General features: G+C 57.7%; 1 protein-coding gene across 8 annotated transcripts in view; it reads left to right on the top strand.

Moving 5' to 3' along the window:
* Window positions 1-16,294, top strand: part of EPHB2 (EPH receptor B2) — a 103,846-nt gene extending 87,552 nt beyond the window's left edge. The window contains exons 6-16 of one of the 8 annotated variants that reach the window (XM_069741337.1): window positions 1,935-2,059; window positions 4,305-4,467; window positions 4,547-4,655; window positions 4,803-4,918; window positions 8,615-8,737; window positions 8,831-9,078; window positions 11,484-11,699; window positions 11,924-12,073; window positions 12,297-12,490; window positions 12,667-12,822; window positions 13,978-16,294. In XM_069741337.1, coding sequence (XP_069597438.1) covers window positions 1,935-2,059; window positions 4,305-4,467; window positions 4,547-4,655; window positions 4,803-4,918; window positions 8,615-8,737; window positions 8,831-9,078; window positions 11,484-11,699; window positions 11,924-12,073; window positions 12,297-12,490; window positions 12,667-12,822; window positions 13,978-14,086 — 1,709 coding nt within the window. In that variant the 3' untranslated portion in view covers window positions 14,087-16,294. Of the gene's footprint in view, window positions 1-1,934; window positions 2,060-4,304; window positions 4,468-4,546; window positions 4,656-4,802; window positions 4,919-8,587; window positions 8,738-8,830; window positions 9,079-11,483; window positions 11,700-11,923; window positions 12,074-12,296; window positions 12,491-12,666; window positions 12,823-13,977 lie in introns of those variants that run through there. The other 7 variants (XM_069741338.1, XM_069741343.1, XM_069741339.1 and 4 more) reach the window with 7 other exon arrangements.
* The last annotated feature ends 2,533 nt before the right edge of the window (window positions 16,295-18,827 follow it).

The raw sequence follows: 18,827 nt of genomic DNA on the forward strand, positions 1-18,827 counted from the left end.
CTCCACGTTTTCCTCCTGCTCCTCTTTTATCAGGGCCAAGTCCTTCCCCCTTTTACTCCTCCTGTATCGTGGCCGGCTACTTCCTCCTTTTCTCACCTCCTCCTCTTGTATCATGACTTCGTCCCTCCTTCTCTATTGGGCCGATCTCTCCTCCTTTTCCTCCTCTTATATCGGGGCCTGTTCCATCCTTCTTTTTCTCCTCCACCTCTGGTATCAGGACCGGGTCGCAAATCCTTGGTCTCCTCTTGATTCGGAGCTGGATCCTTCCTTGTCCTCCTATTATATTGCATGCAGGTCCCTCCTCCTTCTCCTCCTCTTCTTGTATCCGGACAGGGTCACTCCTTTCCCTCTTCTTTTATCAAGGCCGGGTCCCTTTTTCCTTTTCTTTTCCCTCCTCAACCCTGACTGTCAATCTGCGCTCCCTATGCCCTCAGCCTTGAAGGTCAATAATCGACACCTTGTGTACCCCTCAACCCAGACTGTCAATAATCTGCACCTCCTAGGCCCTCAGTCATTATGGTCAATAATTGGTGCCTCCTGTGACCCCAGCTCATGCAATCAATGGTGGGCCCTTCCTGTGCCCCCCAGCTCAGGTAGTTAATGATCGGTGCCTCCTGTGCCCTCAGCCCGGAAGGTCAATGATCGGTGCATCCTTGGCCTCCATCTTGGACTGTCAATGATTGACGCCTCCCGTGTCCCTAGACCGTCAATGATCGGCTCCTCCTGTTCCCTCACCTAGGACTGTCAATGATCGGCTCCTCCTATGTCCTCAGCGTGGACGGTCAATGATCGGCGCCTCCTGTGCCCTCACCTTGGACTGTTGATCGGCTCCTGTGTCCTCAGCACGGACTGTCAATGATCGGCGTCTCTTGTGTCCTCCGCATGGACTGTCAATGATCGGTGCCTCTTGTGTCTTCAGTGTGGACTGTCAATGATCAGCACCTCCTGTGCCCTCAGCATGTACTGTCAATGATAAGCACCTCCTGTGCCCTCACCTCGGACTGTTAGTGATCGGCGTCTCCTGTGCCCTCACCTCGGACTGTCAGTGATCGGCTCCTCCTGTGTCCCCAGCGTGGACTGTCAATGATCGGCGCCTCTTGTGTCGTCAGTGTGGACTGTCAATGATCGGTGACTCTTGTGTCGTCAGTGTGGACTGTCAATGATAAGCACCTCCTGTGCCCTCACCTCGGACTGTTAGTGATCGGCGTCTTCTGTGCCCTCACCTCGGACTGTCAATGATCGGCTCCTCCTGGGTCCTCAGCATGGATGGTTAATGATCGGCACCTACTGTGTCCTCACCTTGGACAGTCAATGATCGGCTCCTCCTGTGTCCTCAGCCTGAACAGGCAATGTTTGGCACCTCCTGTGCCCTCACCTTGGATGGTCAGCGATCGGCTACTCCTGTGTCATCACCTCTCAATGATTAGCTCCTCCTGTGTCCTCCGCGTGGATGGTCAATGATCGGTGCTTCTTGTGTCCTCAGCGTGGATGGTCAATGATCTGCGCCTTCTGTGTCCACTACATGGACGGTCAATGATCGACGTCTCTTCTTCCCTCACCTTGGACGGTCAACGATTGGCACCTCCTGTGCCCTCACTTTGGATCAAGTCTCCCACATAGTCATGTCCCTGTTTGTACCCCAACCCTCCTCGTGAAGGTTAAGTACTTGTCAGTCTGCTTGGGGTTGTAGTCTCCAGCCACATCGCACCCTCAACTCTCTGTCTCCTGGTCAGCTCGGAGTTCTCTGCTGCACGACCTGGCAAATAGGCCATGTGCTGCTATTAAAGCTGACAGCTCCTTAGTTAGAGAGCAGCGCACGCTGTCAGGGGCGCCGTCATCACGAGAGGTGAACTTTCTGCTCCAGTAACCCCAGCATCAGTGCTGCTGTCAGGAGCCGCGCCACCACTAATCCCCCATACTCTGCTCTTTTCCAGCTCCGTCCAGCGTCTCCATCATGCACCAGGTGAGCCGTGCCGTGGACAGCATCACCCTGTCGTGGTCGCAGCCGGACCAGCCCAACGGCGTCATCTTGGACTATGAGCTCCTGTACTATGAAAAGGTGTGGAGTGTGTGCTCTGCTGCCGCCGGCGTAGGTCGCACGTCCCCCATTACCTGCATGTTTCAGTTCTGCCCCATTTGTAAGATCTCTGGTTGTACGGAAGATTGATCCAGTTCACTGACAGCAAGCAGTCAGGAACAGACTGATGCATTGTAGCAAAAAGTAGGAGGATGTCTGCCCTGACACATTGTAACAAGACCTTCAGCTGTGTGAGCAGGACTAGGTGCACCAGTGAGCTGTTAATTAACCCCTTGTCCCCCTTCTTACAGTGACGATACCTCCCACTGATATTTATGGAAATGAATAACCCCCTTCAGTACGGCTGCAGAGCTGCGTACGATATTCTCCGTCCCGGGAGATCACTGGCTGCCAGGCTCTGACCGGCTGCCGGGCTCTGACCGGCGGCTGTGATTGTGCTGGCAGCAGGAGGTCACATGAAAGTGCGTGACTGATGTAGATGAGGTGACGCCGCGCATGAGCCGGACTTTCTCTCCAAATAACGAGCACGGGCATCACCAGATAGTGCCCGCCGCAACAATGGCCGCTGTCTGCACAGAGGCACTGGCACTACAGCCTCTCCAGTGCCTAAGATACTGAGCCCATGCCCTGTACGTCAGTGCCCACTGCCCAGTCACTCAGCTCCCGCTTCCCCAGTGCCCACTGCCCAGTCACTCAGCTCCCTCCCCCCCAGTGCCCACTGCCGCGTCCGCTCCCCCCTGTGCCCACTGCCCAGTCACTCAGCTCCCGCTCCCCCCAGTGCCCCGTACGTCAGTGCCCAGTCACTCAGCTCCCGCTCCCCCCACTGCCCAGTCACTCAGCTCTCGCTCCCCCCAGTGCCCACTGCCCAGTCACTCGGCTCCCGTTCCCCCAGTGCCCACTGCCCAGTCACTCGGCTCCCGTTCCCCCAGTGCCCACTGCCCAGTCACTCGGCTCCCGCTCCCTCCAGTGCCCACTGCCCAGTCACTCGGCTCCCGTTCCCCCAGTGCCCACTGCCCAGTCACTCGGCTCCCGCTCCCTCCAGTGCCCACTGCCCAGTCACTCCGCATCCGCTCCCCCGATGCGCACTGCCCAGTCACTTAGCTCCCGCTCCTCCCAGTGCCCACTGCCCAGTCACTCAGCTCCCGCTCCCCCCACTGCCCAGTCACTCAGCTCCCGCTCCCCCAGTGCCCACTGCCCAGTAACTCAGCTCCCGCTCCCCCCAGTGCCCACTGCCCAGTCACTCAGCTCCCGCTCCCCCCAGTGCCCACTGCCCAGTCACTCAGCTCTCGCTCCCCCCAGTGTTCACTGCCCAGTCACTCCGCATCCACTCCCCCGGTGCGCACTGCCCAGTCACTCAGCTCTCGCTCCCCCCAGTGCCCACTGCCCAGTCACTCAGCTCCCGCTCCCCCCAGTGCCCACTGCCCAGTCACTCAGCTCCCGCTCCCCCCAGTGCCCACTGCCCAGTCACTCAGCTCCCGCTCCCCCGGTGCGCACTGCCCAGTCACTCAGCTCCCGCTCCCCCCAGTGTTCACTGCCCAGTCACTAAGCTCCCGCTCCCCCCAGTGCCCACTGCCCAGTCACTCCGCATCCACTCCCCCGGTGCCCACTGCCCAGTCACTCAGCTCCCGCTCCCCCCAGTGCCCACTGCCCAGTCACTCCGCATCCACTCCCCCGGTGCGCACTGCCCAGTCACTCAGCTCTCGCTCCCCCCAGTGTTCACTGCCCAGTCACTTAGCTCCCGCTCCCCCCAGTGCCCACTGCCCAGTCACTAAGCTCCCGCTCCCCCCAGTGCCCACTGCCCAGTCACTCAGCTCTCGCTCCCCCCAGTGCCCACTGCCCAGTCACTCAGCTCCCGCTCCCCCAGTGCCCACTGCCCAGTCACTCAGCTCCCGGTGCCCCGTACGTCAGTGCCCAATCACTCAGCTCCCGCTCCCCCCAGTGCCCACTGCCCAGTCACTCAGCTCCCGCTTCCCCCTGTTCTCACTTCTTGCAGTACCTTTTCAGTCATTCAACACCCGCCTCCCACTCCACTGCCCCCTGTCTTTTCGGGGCGCTCACTGCTGCCCGTTCTTACCTCTGACCTCAGGACCTGTTTGCCAGCTGTCCCACACATGCGAGTTCACCTCCCTTAGAGGGCAGGAGTGTTAATTGCCCACCTAGCCGCCCAAGGGTGTGGGCGCCACGGCCCGTGTGCCTGTAGAGGGTGTGATGGTCAGGTATCTGCCGCCTCCTGCCAGGTAAGAGCCTCTGCATTGTGTGTTTGCAGGACCTGACGGAACATAACTCATCGGTGGTGAAGAGTCCGACCAACACCGTGGTTGTGTCCGGCCTGAAGGCGGGCACCATATACGTCTTCCAGGTGAGAGCGCGGACTGTGGCTGGATACGGCAGATACAGCGGCAAGATGTATTTTCAGACCATGACAGAAGGTGAGCGTCAGCTGGGTGATGTTGTGAGGGCTGCTGGCATCAGTGGTGCCCGCAGGTAACGCCAGACCTCTCGTTACAGCCGAGTATCACAGCAGCTTCCAGGAAAAGCTCCCGCTGATCATCGGCTCGTCGGCTGCCGGCCTGGTCTTCCTCATCGCCCTGGTGGTCATCATTATTGTCTGCAATAGGTAGAGTACGGCGTATATATATACCCCATCGTGTCCGCTCCATGCCCAGCCTGCCGCTCCTGTACAGCGCCCCCTGCAGGACAGATGATCTGATGGGGGTAGTAGTGGTTTGATCCCTGGATTAACTACGGTTTGTATTTTCTCCAGAAGACGAGGATTTGAGAGAGCAGACTCTGAATACACAGACAAACTGCAGCACTACACCAGCGGCCACAGTACGTACCGCCTGCCCTCGCCGGTGCTGGCCGCGCGCTCCCTCCTTGGTTCGTGGCTCAATTTGTTCCCCTAAAGTTGTAACATATTCACCAAATCATAGCACCCACCTGTCCTCCGCGGACCGTCGCTGCACTCCATCCCACCCCTATGTTACCTGGGAGGGTGGTCTTCACTATGTAGGGGATCATCGCAACCACCATTTGCAATCCTCTAGAAGTAAGGTTGTCAGATGGAGAGGTCGGGGGATGGGCTCATGTGATTGTCACACTCCATTGTAGATCTCCATCAAATCATCTGCTCGTGTCATGCTGCTCCTCACAAGATCCTGCTGCCTCTTCACATCACCCAGCATCCTCCACCATGTAACACGGCCCACCCTGCTCGCCTCCCCTCTCCCCCGCACTGCTCGCCTCCCCCGCACTGCTCGCCTCCCCTCTCCCGCCGCACTGCTCGCCTCCCTCTCCCCCGCACTGCTCGCCTCCCCCGCACTGCTCGCCTCACCTCTCTCCCCCGCACTGCTCGCCTCCCCCGCACTGCTCGCCTCCCCTCTCTCCCCCGCACTGCTCGCCTCCCCTCTCCCCCGCACTGTGCTCGCCTACCCCTCTACCCCGCACTGCTCGCCTCCCCTCTCCCCCGCACTGCTCGCCTCCCCTCTCCCCCGCACTGCTCGCCCCCCACCCCCGCACTGCTCGCCCCCCACCCCCGCACTGCTCGCCCCCTCCCCCGCACTGCTCGCCCCCTCCCCCGCACTGCTCGCCTCCCCGCACTGCTCACCTCCCCTCTCCCGCCGCACTGCTCGCCTCCCTCTCCCCCGCACTGCTCGCCTCCCCCGCACTGCTCGCCTCACCTCTCTCCCCCGCACTGCTCGCCTCCCCCGCACTGCTCGCCTCCCCTCTCTCCCCCGCACTGCTCGCCTCCCCTCTCCCCCGCACTGTGCTCGCCTACCCCTCTACCCCGCACTGCTCGCCTCCCCTCTCCCCCGCACTGCTCGCCTCCCCTCTCCCCCGCACTGCTCGCCCCCCACCCCCGCACTGCTCGCCCCCTCCCCCCGCACTGCTCGCCCCCTCCCCCGCACTGCTCGCCCCCTCCCCCGCACTGCTCGCCTCCCCGCACTGCTCACCTCCCCTCTCCCGCCGCACTGCTCGCCTCCCTCTCCCCCGCACTGCTCGCCTCCCCCGCACTGCTCGCCTCACCTCTCTCCCCCGCACTGCTCGCCTCCCCCGCACTGCTCGCCTCCCCTCTCTCCCCCGCACTGCTCGCCTCCCCTCTCCCCCGCACTGTGCTCGCCTACCCCTCTACCCCGCACTGCTCGCCCCACCCCCGCACTGCTCGCCCCCCACCCCCGCACTGCTCGCCCCCCACCCCTGCACTGCTCGCCCCCTCCCCCGCACTGCTCGCCCCCCCCCCCCCCCCGCACTGCTCGCCTCCCCGCACTGCTCGCCTCCCCTCCTCTCTCCCCCACACTGCTCCTCTTCTCTCTCCCCCGCACTGCTTGCCCCCGCACTGCATGCCTCCCCGCACTGCTTGCCTCCCCTCCCCCCCGCACTGCTCTCCTCCCCTCTCCCACGCACTGCGCTCCTCCCCTCTCCCCCGCACTGCTCGCCTCCCCTCTCCCCCGCACTGCTCGCCTCCCCTCTCCCCCGCACTGCTCGCCACCCCTCTCCTCCGCACTGCTCGCCTCCCCGCAACCCCGCACTGCTCGAAACCCTGCACTGCTCGCAACCCCGCACTGCTCGCCTCCCATGTAACACAGTCCAACCTGTTTGCCTCCCCACTCCCTCGCACTGCTCGCCTCCCCATCAATATAGTTCACCCTTCCTCCTCACAAGACTCGCCTCCCCTGTAACACAGCCCACCCTGCTCATCACCCCTGAAACACAGAGGAGGTTAGAAGTGTGAGAGAGCGGGGAGGCTAGACTGTATTTCAGGGGTGGTGAGCAGTTGAGCTGTGTTACAGGGGAGGCGAGCAGATTGGAATGCATTACAGAGGAGGCTAACAGTGTGTACTGTAACACCTTCCAACCTGCTTGCCTCTCCACTGCCTCCCCACCCCCTCACACTGCTTGCCTCCCCTGAAACACAATCCAACCTGCTGCTGTCTCTTACTGTTTGCCTACCCTCTCCCTCACACAACTCTACTCCCTTGTATCACAGTCCACCCTGCTTTCCTCCCCACTCCCTTACACTGCTCGCCTTCCCAGCCCCCTTGCCACTTGCCGCTCGCCTTCCGGCCCCCTCGCCACTTACCGCTCGCCTTCCCTGCCCCCTTCTCGGCCCCCCTCGCCACTTGCCGCTCGCCTTCCTGGCCCCCCTCGCCACTTGCCGCTCGCCTTCCTGTCCCCCCTCGCCACTTGCCGCTCGCCTTCCCGGCCCCCCTCGCCACTTGCCGCTTGCCTTCCCGGCCCCCCTCGCCACTTGCCGCTCGCCTTCCCGGCCCCCCTCGCCGCTCGCCTTCCCGGCCCCCCTCGCCGCTCGCCTTCCCGGCCCCCCTCGCCGCTCGCCTTCCCGGCCCCCCTCGCCGCTCGCCTTCCCGGCCCCCCTCGCCGCTCGCCTTCCCGGCCCCCCTCGCCGCTCGCCTTCCCGGCCCCCCTCGCCACTTGCCGCTCACCTTCCCGGCCCCCCTCGCCACTTGCCGCTCGCCCCCTCTCGCCACTTGCCGCTCGCCTTCCCGCCCCACTTGCCGCTCGCCTTCCCGCCCCACTTGCCGCTCGCCTTCCCGCCCCACTTGCCGCTCGCCTTCCCGTCCCCCTTGCCACTTGCAGCTCGCCTTCTCGACCCACTTGCCGCTCGCCTTCCCAGCCCCCTTGCCACTTGCCGCTCGCCTTCCCGCCCCACTTGCCGCTCGCCTTCCCTGCCCCCTCGCCACTTGCCGCCCGCCTTCCCTGCCCCCCTCCCTGGCCCCCTCGCCACTTGCCACTCGCTTTCCAGGCCCCCTCGCCACTTACCGCTCGCCTTCCCTGCCCCCTTCCCGACCCCCCTCGCCACTTGCCGCTCGCCTTCCCGGCCCCCATCGCCACTTGCCGCTCGCCTTCCCGGCCCCCTCACCACTTGCCGCTCGCCTTCCCGGCCCCCCTCACCACTTGCCGCTCGCCTTCCCGGCCCCCCTCACCACTTGCCGCTCGCCTTCCTTGCCCCCTTCCCGGCCAACCTCGCCACTTGCCGCTCGCCTTCCCGGCCCCCCTCGCCACTTGCCGCTCGCCTTCCCGGCCCCCCTCACCACTTGCCGCTCGCCTTCCTGGCCCCCCTCACCACTTGCCGCTCGCCTTCCCTGCCCCTTTCCCGGCCCCCCTCGCCACTTGCCGCTCGCCTTCCCGCCCCCCTCGACGCTCGCCTTCCCACCCGACTTGCCGCTCGCCTTCCCAGCCCCCTCGCCACTTGCCGCTCGCCTTCCCGGCCCCCCTCGCCACTTGCCGCTCGCCTTCCCGGACCCCTCTCGCCATTTGCTGCTCGCCTTCCCGGCCTCCCTCCCCACTTGCCGCTCGCCTTCCCGGCCTCCCTCCCCACTTGCCGCTCGCCTTCCCGGCCCCCTCGCCAGTTGCCGCTCGCCTTCCCGGCCCCCTCGCCACTTGCCGCTCGCCTTCCCGGCCCCCTCGCCACTTGCCGCTCGCCTTCCTGGCCCCATCACCATTTGCCGTTCACCATCCCAGCCTCCTCACCACTTGCTGCTCACTTTCCGACCCTCTTGCTCTCTGCTTTATACTCATCTATTCTCCCAGTTTCTCAGATGTCGTTTTCCGCTGCAGTGACACCGGGAATGAAAATTTACATAGATCCTTTTACTTATGAGGATCCCAATGAGGCCGTTCGTGAATTTGCTAAAGAAATTGACATTTCGTGTGTGAAAATTGAGCAAGTGATTGGAGCAGGTACGTGGCGGAGTGCTGTGTGGAGTTGGTTCCTGCACGGTTGTCGATGTCATCTGACACCTCGGCGCCTCTCCCCTCTTGTGATTCCCGTAGGGGAGTTTGGTGAAGTTTGCAGCGGACATCTGAAGCTCCCGGGAAAAAGAGAGATTTTTGTGGCCATCAAGACTTTGAAGTCGGGGTACACAGAGAAGCAGAGGAGGGACTTCCTTAGTGAAGCCAGCATCATGGGGCAGTTTGACCACCCCAACGTCATCCATTTGGAAGGAGTGGTTACCAAAAGCTCGCCAGTTATGATCATCACAGAGTTCATGGAGAATGGATCCCTGGACTCATTTCTCCGGGTGCGGACTTGTCAGATGCTATAGAGGGTGATGATGGTTCTGTATTGCCTGGTCTGGAGGTTTGAAGATTGTTTGTAAGCCTCCACTTTTGGTGGGCTGGTGGAGGTCTTTTGATGCCAGCTGTTGCTCGGATTGTGGGCTGATAAAGTCTGCTGCCCCTGAGGTGGTAGGCTGATAACGTTCGGTTCCTCTTTCCGGCCTGGTAAAGTCCTCAGCTCCTGGGGTTGGGTGCTTGTAACGTCCGGTTCCTCTTTCCGGGCTGATGACATCCTCTGCTCCTGGGGTGGTGGGCTGGTAACCTCCGTTCCTTCTGGGGTGGTGGGATGGTGACATCCTCTGCTCCTGGGGTGGTGGGCTGGTAACCTCCGTTCCTTCTGGGGTGGTGGGATGGTACCTTCCTCTGCTCCTGGGGTGGTGGGCTGGTAACCTCCGTTCCTTCTGGGGTGGTGGGATGGTACCTTCCTCTGCTCCTGGGGTGGTGGGCTGGTAACCTCCGTTCCTTCTGGGGTGGTGGGATGGTACCTTCCTCTGTTCCTAGGGTGGTGGGCTGGTAACTTCCATTCCTCCTGGGGTGGTGGGATGGTGACGTCCTCTGCTCCTAGGGTGGTGGGCTGGTAACTTCCATTCCTCCTGGGGTGGTGGGATGGTGACATCCTCTGCTCCTGGGGTGGTGGGCTGGTAACCTCCGTTCCTTCTGGGGTGGTGGGATGGTGACATCCTCTGCTCCTGGGGTGGTGGGCTGGTAACCTCCGTTCCTTCTGGGGTGGTGGGATGGTACCTTCCTCTGCTCCTGGGGTGGTGGGCTGGTAACCTCCGTTCCTTCTGGGGTGGTGGGATGGTACCTTCCTCTGCTCCTGGGGTGGTGGGCTGGTAACCTCTGTTCCTTCTGGGGTGGTGGGCTGGTAACTTCCATTCCTCCTGGGGTGGTGGGATGGTACCTTCCTCTGTTCCTAGGGTGGTGGGCTGGTAACTTCCATTCCTCCTGGGGTGGTGGGATGGTGACGTCCTCTGCTCCTGGGGTGGTGGGCTGGTAACTTCCATTCCTCCTGGGGTGGTGGGATGGTGACATCCTCTGCTCCTGGGGTGGTGGGCTGGTAACCTCCGTTCCTTCTGGGGTGGTGGGATGGTGACATCCTCTGCTCCTGGGGTGGTGGGCTGGTAACCTCCGTTCCTTCTGGGGTGGTGGGATGGTACCTTCCTCTGCTCCTGGGGTGGTGGGCTGGTAACCTCCGTTCCTTCTGGGGTGGTGGGATGGTACCTTCCTCTGCTCCTGGGGTGGTGGGCTGGTAACCTCTGTTCCTTCTGGGGTGGTGGGCTGGTAACTTCCATTCCTCCTGGGGTGGTGGGATGGTACCTTCCTCTGTTCCTAGGGTGGTGGGCTGGTAACTTCCATTCCTCCTGGGGTGGTGGGATGGTGACGTCCTCTGCTCCTGGGGTGGTGGGGTGGTAACCTCCGTTCCTTCTGGGGTGGCTGGGGTGGTGGGATGGTACCTTCCTCTGCTCCTGGGGTGGTGGGCTGGTAACCTCCGTTCCTTCTGGGGTGGTGGGATAGTGATGTTCTCTGCTCCTAGGGTGGTGGGCTGGTAACTTCCATTCCTCCTGGGGTGGTGGGATGGTGACGTCCTCTGCTCCTAGGGTGGTGGGCTGGTAACTTCCATTCCTCCTGGGGTGGTGGGATGGTGACGTCCTCTGCTCCTAGGGTGGTGGGCTGGTAACCTCCGTTCCTTCTGGGGTGGTGGGATGGTACCTTCCTCTGCTCCTGGGGTGGTGGGCTGGTAACCTCCGTTCCTTCTGGGGTGGTGGGATGGTACCTTCCTCTGCTCCTGGGGTGGTGGGCTGGTAACCTCTGTTCCTTCTGGGGTGGTGGGCTGGTAACTTCCATTCCTCCTGGGGTGGTGGGATGGTACCTTCCTCTGTTCCTAGGGTGGTGGGCTGGTAACTTCCATTCCTCCTGGGGTGGTGGGATGGTGACGTCCTCTGCTCCTGGGGTGGTGGGGTGGTAACCTCCGTTCCTTCTGGGGTGGCTGGGGTGGTGGGATGGTACCTTCCTCTGCTCCTGGGGTGGTGGGCTGGTAACCTCCGTTCCTTCTGGGGTGGTGGGATAGTGATGTTCTCTGCTCCTAGGGTGGTGGGCTGGTAACTTCCATTCCTCCTGGGGTGGTGGGATGGTGACGTCCTCTGCTCCTAGGGTGGTGGGCTGGTAACTTCCATTCCTCCTGGGGTGGTGGGATGGTGACGTCCTCTGCTCCTAGGGTGGTGGGCTGGTAACCTCCGTTCCTTCTGGGGTGGTGGGATGGTGATGTTCTCTGCTCCTGAGGTGGTGTGCTGGTAACATTTACTTTCTCTACCAGGATGGTTTGTGAAGTCCGGTTTCCTAGAATTGTGTGTGCTTTTTTTCTCTGCAGCAGAATGACGGGCAGTTCACGGTTATCCAGCTGGTGGGCATGCTGAGGGGCATTGCTGCTGGCATGAAGTACTTGGCTGATATGAATTACGTCCACCGGGACTTGGCTGCCCGTAACATCCTGGTGAACAGTAACCTGGTGTGTAAAGTCTCTGACTTTGGCTTATCTCGTTTCCTGGAAGATGACACCTCAGACCCAACGTACACCAGCGCCCTGGTGAGTGATATCTGCAGCTACCGCTGTGCCCGGGCTGCTCCTCTACAGCCCTAGTATGTCACAGGACGCATACGCCATCTTACATTATTATGACTCCCCCTCCCGAATGGCGTCCTGTATGATGGGAACCCGGCAAGCTTTGGGGTCCCAGGCTAATCTAATGAGGACCCCCTGGGTCTTTCTTGCCCTCACATTGATTGGCTGTGATGTTCTCTTCTCTGTAGGGAGGGAAGATCCCGATCCGCTGGACGGCTCCTGAAGCCATTCAGTACAGGAAGTTCACTTCCGCCAGCGACGTGTGGAGCTACGGCATCGTCATGTGGGAAGTGATGTCTTATGGGGAGAGACCCTACTGGGACATGACAAACCAGGACGTAAGTCAGGGGGCCGACCGATCCCTGCTCTGGGGCTCATTGCTGCTAACCGCTCCCCCCAAATTCTGTACCAGACCATCGAAGTAACGTGCCGAGCGCGAGGTGTCGGAAAGTGCAACTGCATACCAGGAACCGCACCTTCTGCAATAACCCCTGTATTGTCAGTGTGTGATGGCGGAGGGCCGTGAACGGGGGCTTCATATGCTCTAATCATGTATTGCAGGTTATAAATGCCATTGAGCAGGATTATCGCCTTCCGCCCCCCATGGATTGCCCTAGTGCCCTCCACCAGCTAATGCTGGACTGCTGGCAGAAAGACAGGAACCATCGGCCAAAATTTGGGCAGATAGTCAACACCTTGGATAAGATGATCCGAAATCCAAACAGTCTGAAAGCTGTGGCGCCTCCGTCCTCCGGGTACGACATCTGAGCTTCATCTAGAGGTTTAGGAGACCCTAATTCCACCAGTGATCCATCGGTCACATGAGACCCGTACAGCTCAGTAACTGTAGGGGTATTCACCTGACGTGGGTCATCTGTACTGCGCCCCTTATATTTACCCCAATCTACTGACTCTCTGGTGTTTCCTCCAGGGTGACGCTCCCGCTCCTGGACCGCACAGTCCCTGATTACACCAGTTTCAACACGGTGGACGAGTGGCTGGACGCCATCAAGATGGGACAATACAAGGAGAGCTTCGCCAACGCTGGATTCACGGCCTTCGATGTCGTGTCTCAAATGATCATGGAGTAAGTAAGAATGGCTATCTGGGGGGGCGTCCATTGTGCTTGGGTCCTCCAAGATGCACCATGATATACATCTGTGCCGTATACAGTCACTACACACTCGAGGCCCCTGTTCTATATCAGCAGCAGATCATAGCTACAAGGTCTTGGTCCTATATACACAGTATTACACGTCCCCCTGTATACAGTCACTATACACTCAGCAGATCACAGATACTGTATATATAGAACCAGGACACGTATTACACGTCCCCCCTGTATACAGTCACTATACACTCAGCAGATTAGATATGGGGTCCTATATACACAGTATTACACGTCCCCCTGTATACAGTCACTATACACTCAGCAGATCACAGATACTATGTATATAGAACCAGGACCCGTATTACACGTCCCCCCTGTATACAGTCACTATACGCTCAGCAGATTAGATACGGGGTCCTATATACACAGTATTACATGCTCTCCGCACATTGGACTTCCACCATGAAGCTGCGCGGCGCCCCCAGTGGGTGACACAGGGCAGGTACTGATAACGGACAGTAAGTTATGACTTGTGACTTCTCTTCTCAATGATGACTTCGATGTCTAAGACGTTGTGTCTGACTTATTGGAGTCTTATGTTGGCTGCATAGAGAGGATCTTACAATGAACAGAACCTTTATGGCCGTCTGATTTGGACGCTGGGGCTCTGTAGAGAAGAGGATGTTATCACAACTCTGGTGGAGATGCCCAAAATGGAGACAGTGGAAAGAGATGATGATGGACCTTCCCTGAGCAGCTGAGAAACTGCCCTGACATGGAGGAACAGAGGCCCAAATCTGGAGGTCTCCACCAGAGAGCTCCGTTCGGATTGTGCCTCCCGAATAGGCCTGCGTCAGGAATGGCTCTACACACTAGTGTGATGGATGGCGCCTAGTCTGGAGCCACATTGCAGGGGCCCATAGGCTCCCCTCGCTTTCTTCTCGCGCTGCGCTGTAGATTTGGCTCTGATTGCCGTGACCCATGTGTGGCTTCCATTGACCCATGTTTGGTGTGAGGCGGTGGCCATTGTTCCCGGGGCGTGCATCTAATGTTCTCTTGTAGAAGGGTTGTCAGGGCTCGGCCTGTACATCCAGCCTATGTCTCACTATTGGCTTCTGTACTTTCTTTCAGAGACATCCTTCGGGTTGGGGTCACGTTGGCCGGTCACCAGAAGAAAATCCTCAACAGCATTCAGGTGATGCGAGCGCAGATGAACCAGATCCAGTCAGTGGAAGTCTGAGCAGAATGGCGAGTGCTTCCTCATCCTCACACTTCCGATGTACTTGGGTTGTGAGCCTTCCCTCCTCTCCCAACCCCCGGTACAATGACGTTTTTCTAATGCACCTGGTACGGACAGGACCGTGGCCCCCGAGCCGCCCGGACCGCAGAGCTTCCCTGGAAGGGTCACACTTGGGCCGATGGGAAGGATATCTCTGGACATTCAGCTTGGGTTTGTACAGATCACAATTTACAATAAGACATGATGCTTGAAGGATTGGGATCCTGCCTCCATCGGTAGCCAGAGGAGCGGGAGCAGAGGTCCTAAAAGCGCGGTACGTGGCCAGCCTGGTGCCATTCGTCCCTGGCGTGACCTGAGCGACAGATGAGCTAATTTCCATTAAATGGACCCGCTCCATCTGAAGATAAAGCTCTTCATCTTGAAGATGTTCCAAGAATTATCTAGAAGCAGCTTTTATGAAACGGAAGACGCCGCTGAGACTTGTAGTGTTTGTAATAAATGGGAGGCGTCCATTCTACCAATCCTCCGTGTTTTGTGAGTTCTGCGCTTTCTGCATTTCCCCACATTCCGATCCCTGGATCCACCACAAGGGACGTGATCCATGTCATGGGCGCAGACCCCGCGATCAGCACCTCACCAATTGGCAAACCCCCTTTTATTTTTTTTTTAGACGTCTTTCCCGTTAATGTCCTTGAAGGACAGAACTATGAAGTGTGAACACTGTTGTCAATGTCGTCGTCCGGAGATCTGTTCCTTTGTTTACAAGAATTTGACTTTTTGTACGTTTTTTTGGATATCGGTCTCCTGAGAGAATGAAAAAGAGACATAAAGACCAATCACCTGCACCTCCATGGTCTGGCATGTGGTGGCCTCCTCATGGACCACTCCATGGTCACCCGCTCGGTAGCTTATTATATAAGCTTTCCAGCTCTGGGCGATGGCGAGATTAACCCCATGGGTACCAGGGTAGCACAGCCAATGCCTTCAGCTGTGTCTAGGGATGATCTGCAGGAGATGTCCATCTCAGGTCCCCCTCCACCTGCAGACGTTCCTCACCACAGCATAGACCCTTCTGCATTAAATGGTTGCGTTTGTGTCAGTTCTTTCTGCCCCAGTGGTAGTCGTTGGGATCATGGAGTAGCATGCAGTGAGAATTGAATGCTCCTTTCATGGCCTCATGAATCTTTCAGCAGGAGGAGATGTAATGGTGCCAGTATGGACCTCTTCCTCCGAGTTATCATGGTGGGACTAATCCATCATTCATTGCTATAGCTGTACTGGAGGCTGGCGCCTGCCATGTTCCCCTGTCATCAATATAGTCTGACTTCCGCATTACACCTGCCCAGCATGGCCGCATCTCCCAGTACCTGGCACCAGTCTGAAGAGGATTGTGGTTAGACCTCCACACAGATGGCCAGGACCAAACTATGGAGCCATCTCTATCTACAGGGCTGCACTGATTAGTGAGGGGCGGATGTGATGAAGGCTGTGTCCCGATCTACCAGTCGGGGTGCTGAGGGCTGGAGCGATACCCAGCATTGACCACATGTAGTCCATGGCTATGGAGCAGTGTCTTCATGGCTAAATTTGACCCTATTGTACAGGGTTGTCACGGCTTCTTGGGGGGGAGGGGGGGCAAGCATGACTTCCCAAGCACTGCTGCCCACTGTGAATCCTGTCTGAACCGATCTTCTTTCTCATGACGGTGTAACGTTTCTCATTTGCTTGTTAGTCTTCTGGGGGGGGGGGGGGGGGGTGTGGTGGTGGCTGGGGACATCCCTGGCCGTCCGGCGTCTGAGCTTCCTTTGTGATGTGTTCCTGGATGTGACAGAATAGACAGCAGGAACCAGCATCTCACATGTTTCTGCTGGAGAACACTGGTCAGACCCTGGTCCACAGCGGGTGGCCCCTGTCTAGCTCCTGCACCTCCATGTCTTCAATGTTCTTACATGTGGGTGGCGGGAGTCGTCCATTCTTGTCCAGTCTGAGGTGGGGGTGGGTCGGGCATCTAGAATCTCACCAGCATATAAAGTAGCAGAGATTTAATCGGGGTCTCGGTCAGGTATACCATGGCATCCACCCCACAAGCAATGACAAACACCAACACTGTGAGTCTCGTCCAGTCGCTCCATCCTGGGAGAGCAGCAAGGAGCGCAGATCACCACACAGCTTCCTGGCAATAGCCGAAATAAAAACTGTTTATAAGAGCGTCTGGTCACAATGCCTCGTCTCATCATTGTCCATGTACCAGCCCCCAGAGAAGTGGGTGACCACAGCCCCTAATCCACCCCATGCCTAACTAAGAACAGGCCGCAAGATTGAAGACCACTCATAGGCTCTTCCATACATCAACAACAAACCAGGGAACGAGGCGTAAATGTATGCGATGTCGCACAGCGCTGAGGAGATCTCGCCCAAATTGAGTGGCTGCATTGCACCTGTGCCCTTCATCCCGCCCATGCCTCAATCGCACCGGTTCCCTGGTATCCCACCCATGCCTCAATCCCACCTGTGCCCCGCATCGCGTCTATAGAGGAGAACTTTGAAACAGCATTGCATTCAGTCAGAATAATAGTTGGGCCGTGCATTATCTAATGAAGTATGAATTGTGGCCTATGCTCAGCCACAATGATGGGGTGCAGTCACTGTAGGTACGGGGGCTATAAAGGCAGCGTACGTGATCAGACATGAGCTCCACACTTGATACTACAGCACTCCTCCATTACTGCTGACAACCAGCCTGTGCATCATATGTGAAAGGTTGTCAGCCGCTCCTATTACTAATACCGGGGAAGCAGCCATCGTCTACAGTATGAGACCCTCACGTCATGGCTGAGATGGGTCATCACTGTGGCCGGTGCCAGGCTGTGCAGATTTCTGTGGGACGGGCGAGTCGTGCAGGGGATCAGTGAGGGCGAATATCGTTTCTCACTTATTCTAACAATACAATGTAACACCGATCATCTGGGCTCACCTAAGGACGGTGGCCATTATCTCCAGACAACATCACCACTTGTGTAGGATTCTCACCATGACCCAGATTAGGGAATGTGAGATGTTTAGTGCAGGGGGCTGGGTGTTTGAAGGCCTCGTTCAGGGTCACCGTTCCCTCCACTGCATAATGGGCCTCATTGTTAATGGAGGAGCCTCTAATTAACCTCAATCTGCATTGATGGCCCCTTCACACCAACTGCGCTAATCATACCGCGGCCGGTCACAATCTATCAGTCTGGTCAGGCAGAAAGAGCCAAAAGAGAGGTCCTGTATACGATGGCCGTAAACCACCACAGGTGACACAAAGGGTCAGTGAGAGGCGGTAATCTGGGTATAGGAAGGTATTCCTCGCACGGATGCCCTTTTCTACAGAAATTGTAGCTTATTTATGCATGGCTGCTGCCGATGGGATGACAGATATTGTATGTGATGGTTTTCCGAATGTCCCTTTTATAGAGAGAATGTGAGAAGGGCATTGAACTCTGAGTGACTCGCACATGTAGCCACACAGAAGGGCGGTGGGCACAGAAAAAACTAATCTGGACCCATTTATTTTATCGTAATTTTGTCTCGAGTTCGAAAGTTCAAGATCCGTCAAGCAACAGCGCCGCGGGATACGGGGGCGGGAATCTGCCAGATCTAGCGAGTAGCTTCTCAATCTGGAGACCAGGGATTCGGTAAAAGCGCCAGGAATTAGTGCGGCATTGGAAAGCTGGCGGAAAAGAGCACAGGAGAGGAGGTTCTGCTTTTAGAGAGTGGGAGGCCTCAAGCGCTATCTGATGACCGCCACATGACCCCGCTTCTTACAAGACTCAGCGACAGATGTGGCGCCCATTGTAGGACATGTTATCTTGCATGTCACAACGCACATATGACATTGTGTAGACACTAGGACAATAAACATGTTCAGTGGTGGATCTAGTCTTGACGCCATTGTAGCTAGTTATCGCACTGTATGTACTAGTTGTGCCCTGCCATGTTCATCCAAGAGACACAATGAGTTTCAGATGTAACCGAGATCACTGTAGGAGTTCACCGGTCCAGGATGATATTGCATTCTTCTGAGCTTCTTGATTTCCATCTTGGAAAGGAATTGTCAGGGCAAGAATGAAGCTTCAATAACCTTACAGCAGTTTCTGAGTGCACAACATTCACAGCTTCATCTACTAGATTGTAAGCTCCTGTAGTCCAGGGGTGAATGAGAACTGTGACATCTGCTACTGTATAGAGTCATATGAAGAACTACAACCCTTGGGATTGTCGGTAAGTTTGCAGAACAGTCTTACGCTTGAACTTTTGGTGTGGGACACTCGGCCACCCACATCTACTTTGTCTTCATATTCAGTGTTATTGGGTGATGAAGAACATCAGACATTTACTTAGATCTGCTCTCTCTAAACACAATGGGTTAAAAACAGACTTTAGATCAGTTAATTATGTCCAAGTCATACCAGGACTGGCGTGACCTGTGAAGCTGGATGTATATTAGACTTTAATGAGTCTGGGTTCAGTCAGCCATGCAGAATCCTGTCAACGATCATGTACCATACAGCGCACATATTACCACTTGCTGATTACAGGATAATCGCTCCCTGACCCATCAAAATCACCACCATTAATAGAATCGTAAATGTATCACTGCTGCTAAGAAAAAAGCCATTTGATAAAATGTCTCCTGAGAAAAAAACAGAATCTCAGAGACTGGGCCAAATACCTGATATGTCCCCAAGGAGTGGACCCAAAATGT

Source organism: Ranitomeya imitator, chromosome 10 (genome assembly GCF_032444005.1).
Source record: "Ranitomeya imitator isolate aRanImi1 chromosome 10, aRanImi1.pri, whole genome shotgun sequence".
NCBI classification, from domain to species: Eukaryota; Metazoa; Chordata; class Amphibia; order Anura; family Dendrobatidae; genus Ranitomeya; species Ranitomeya imitator.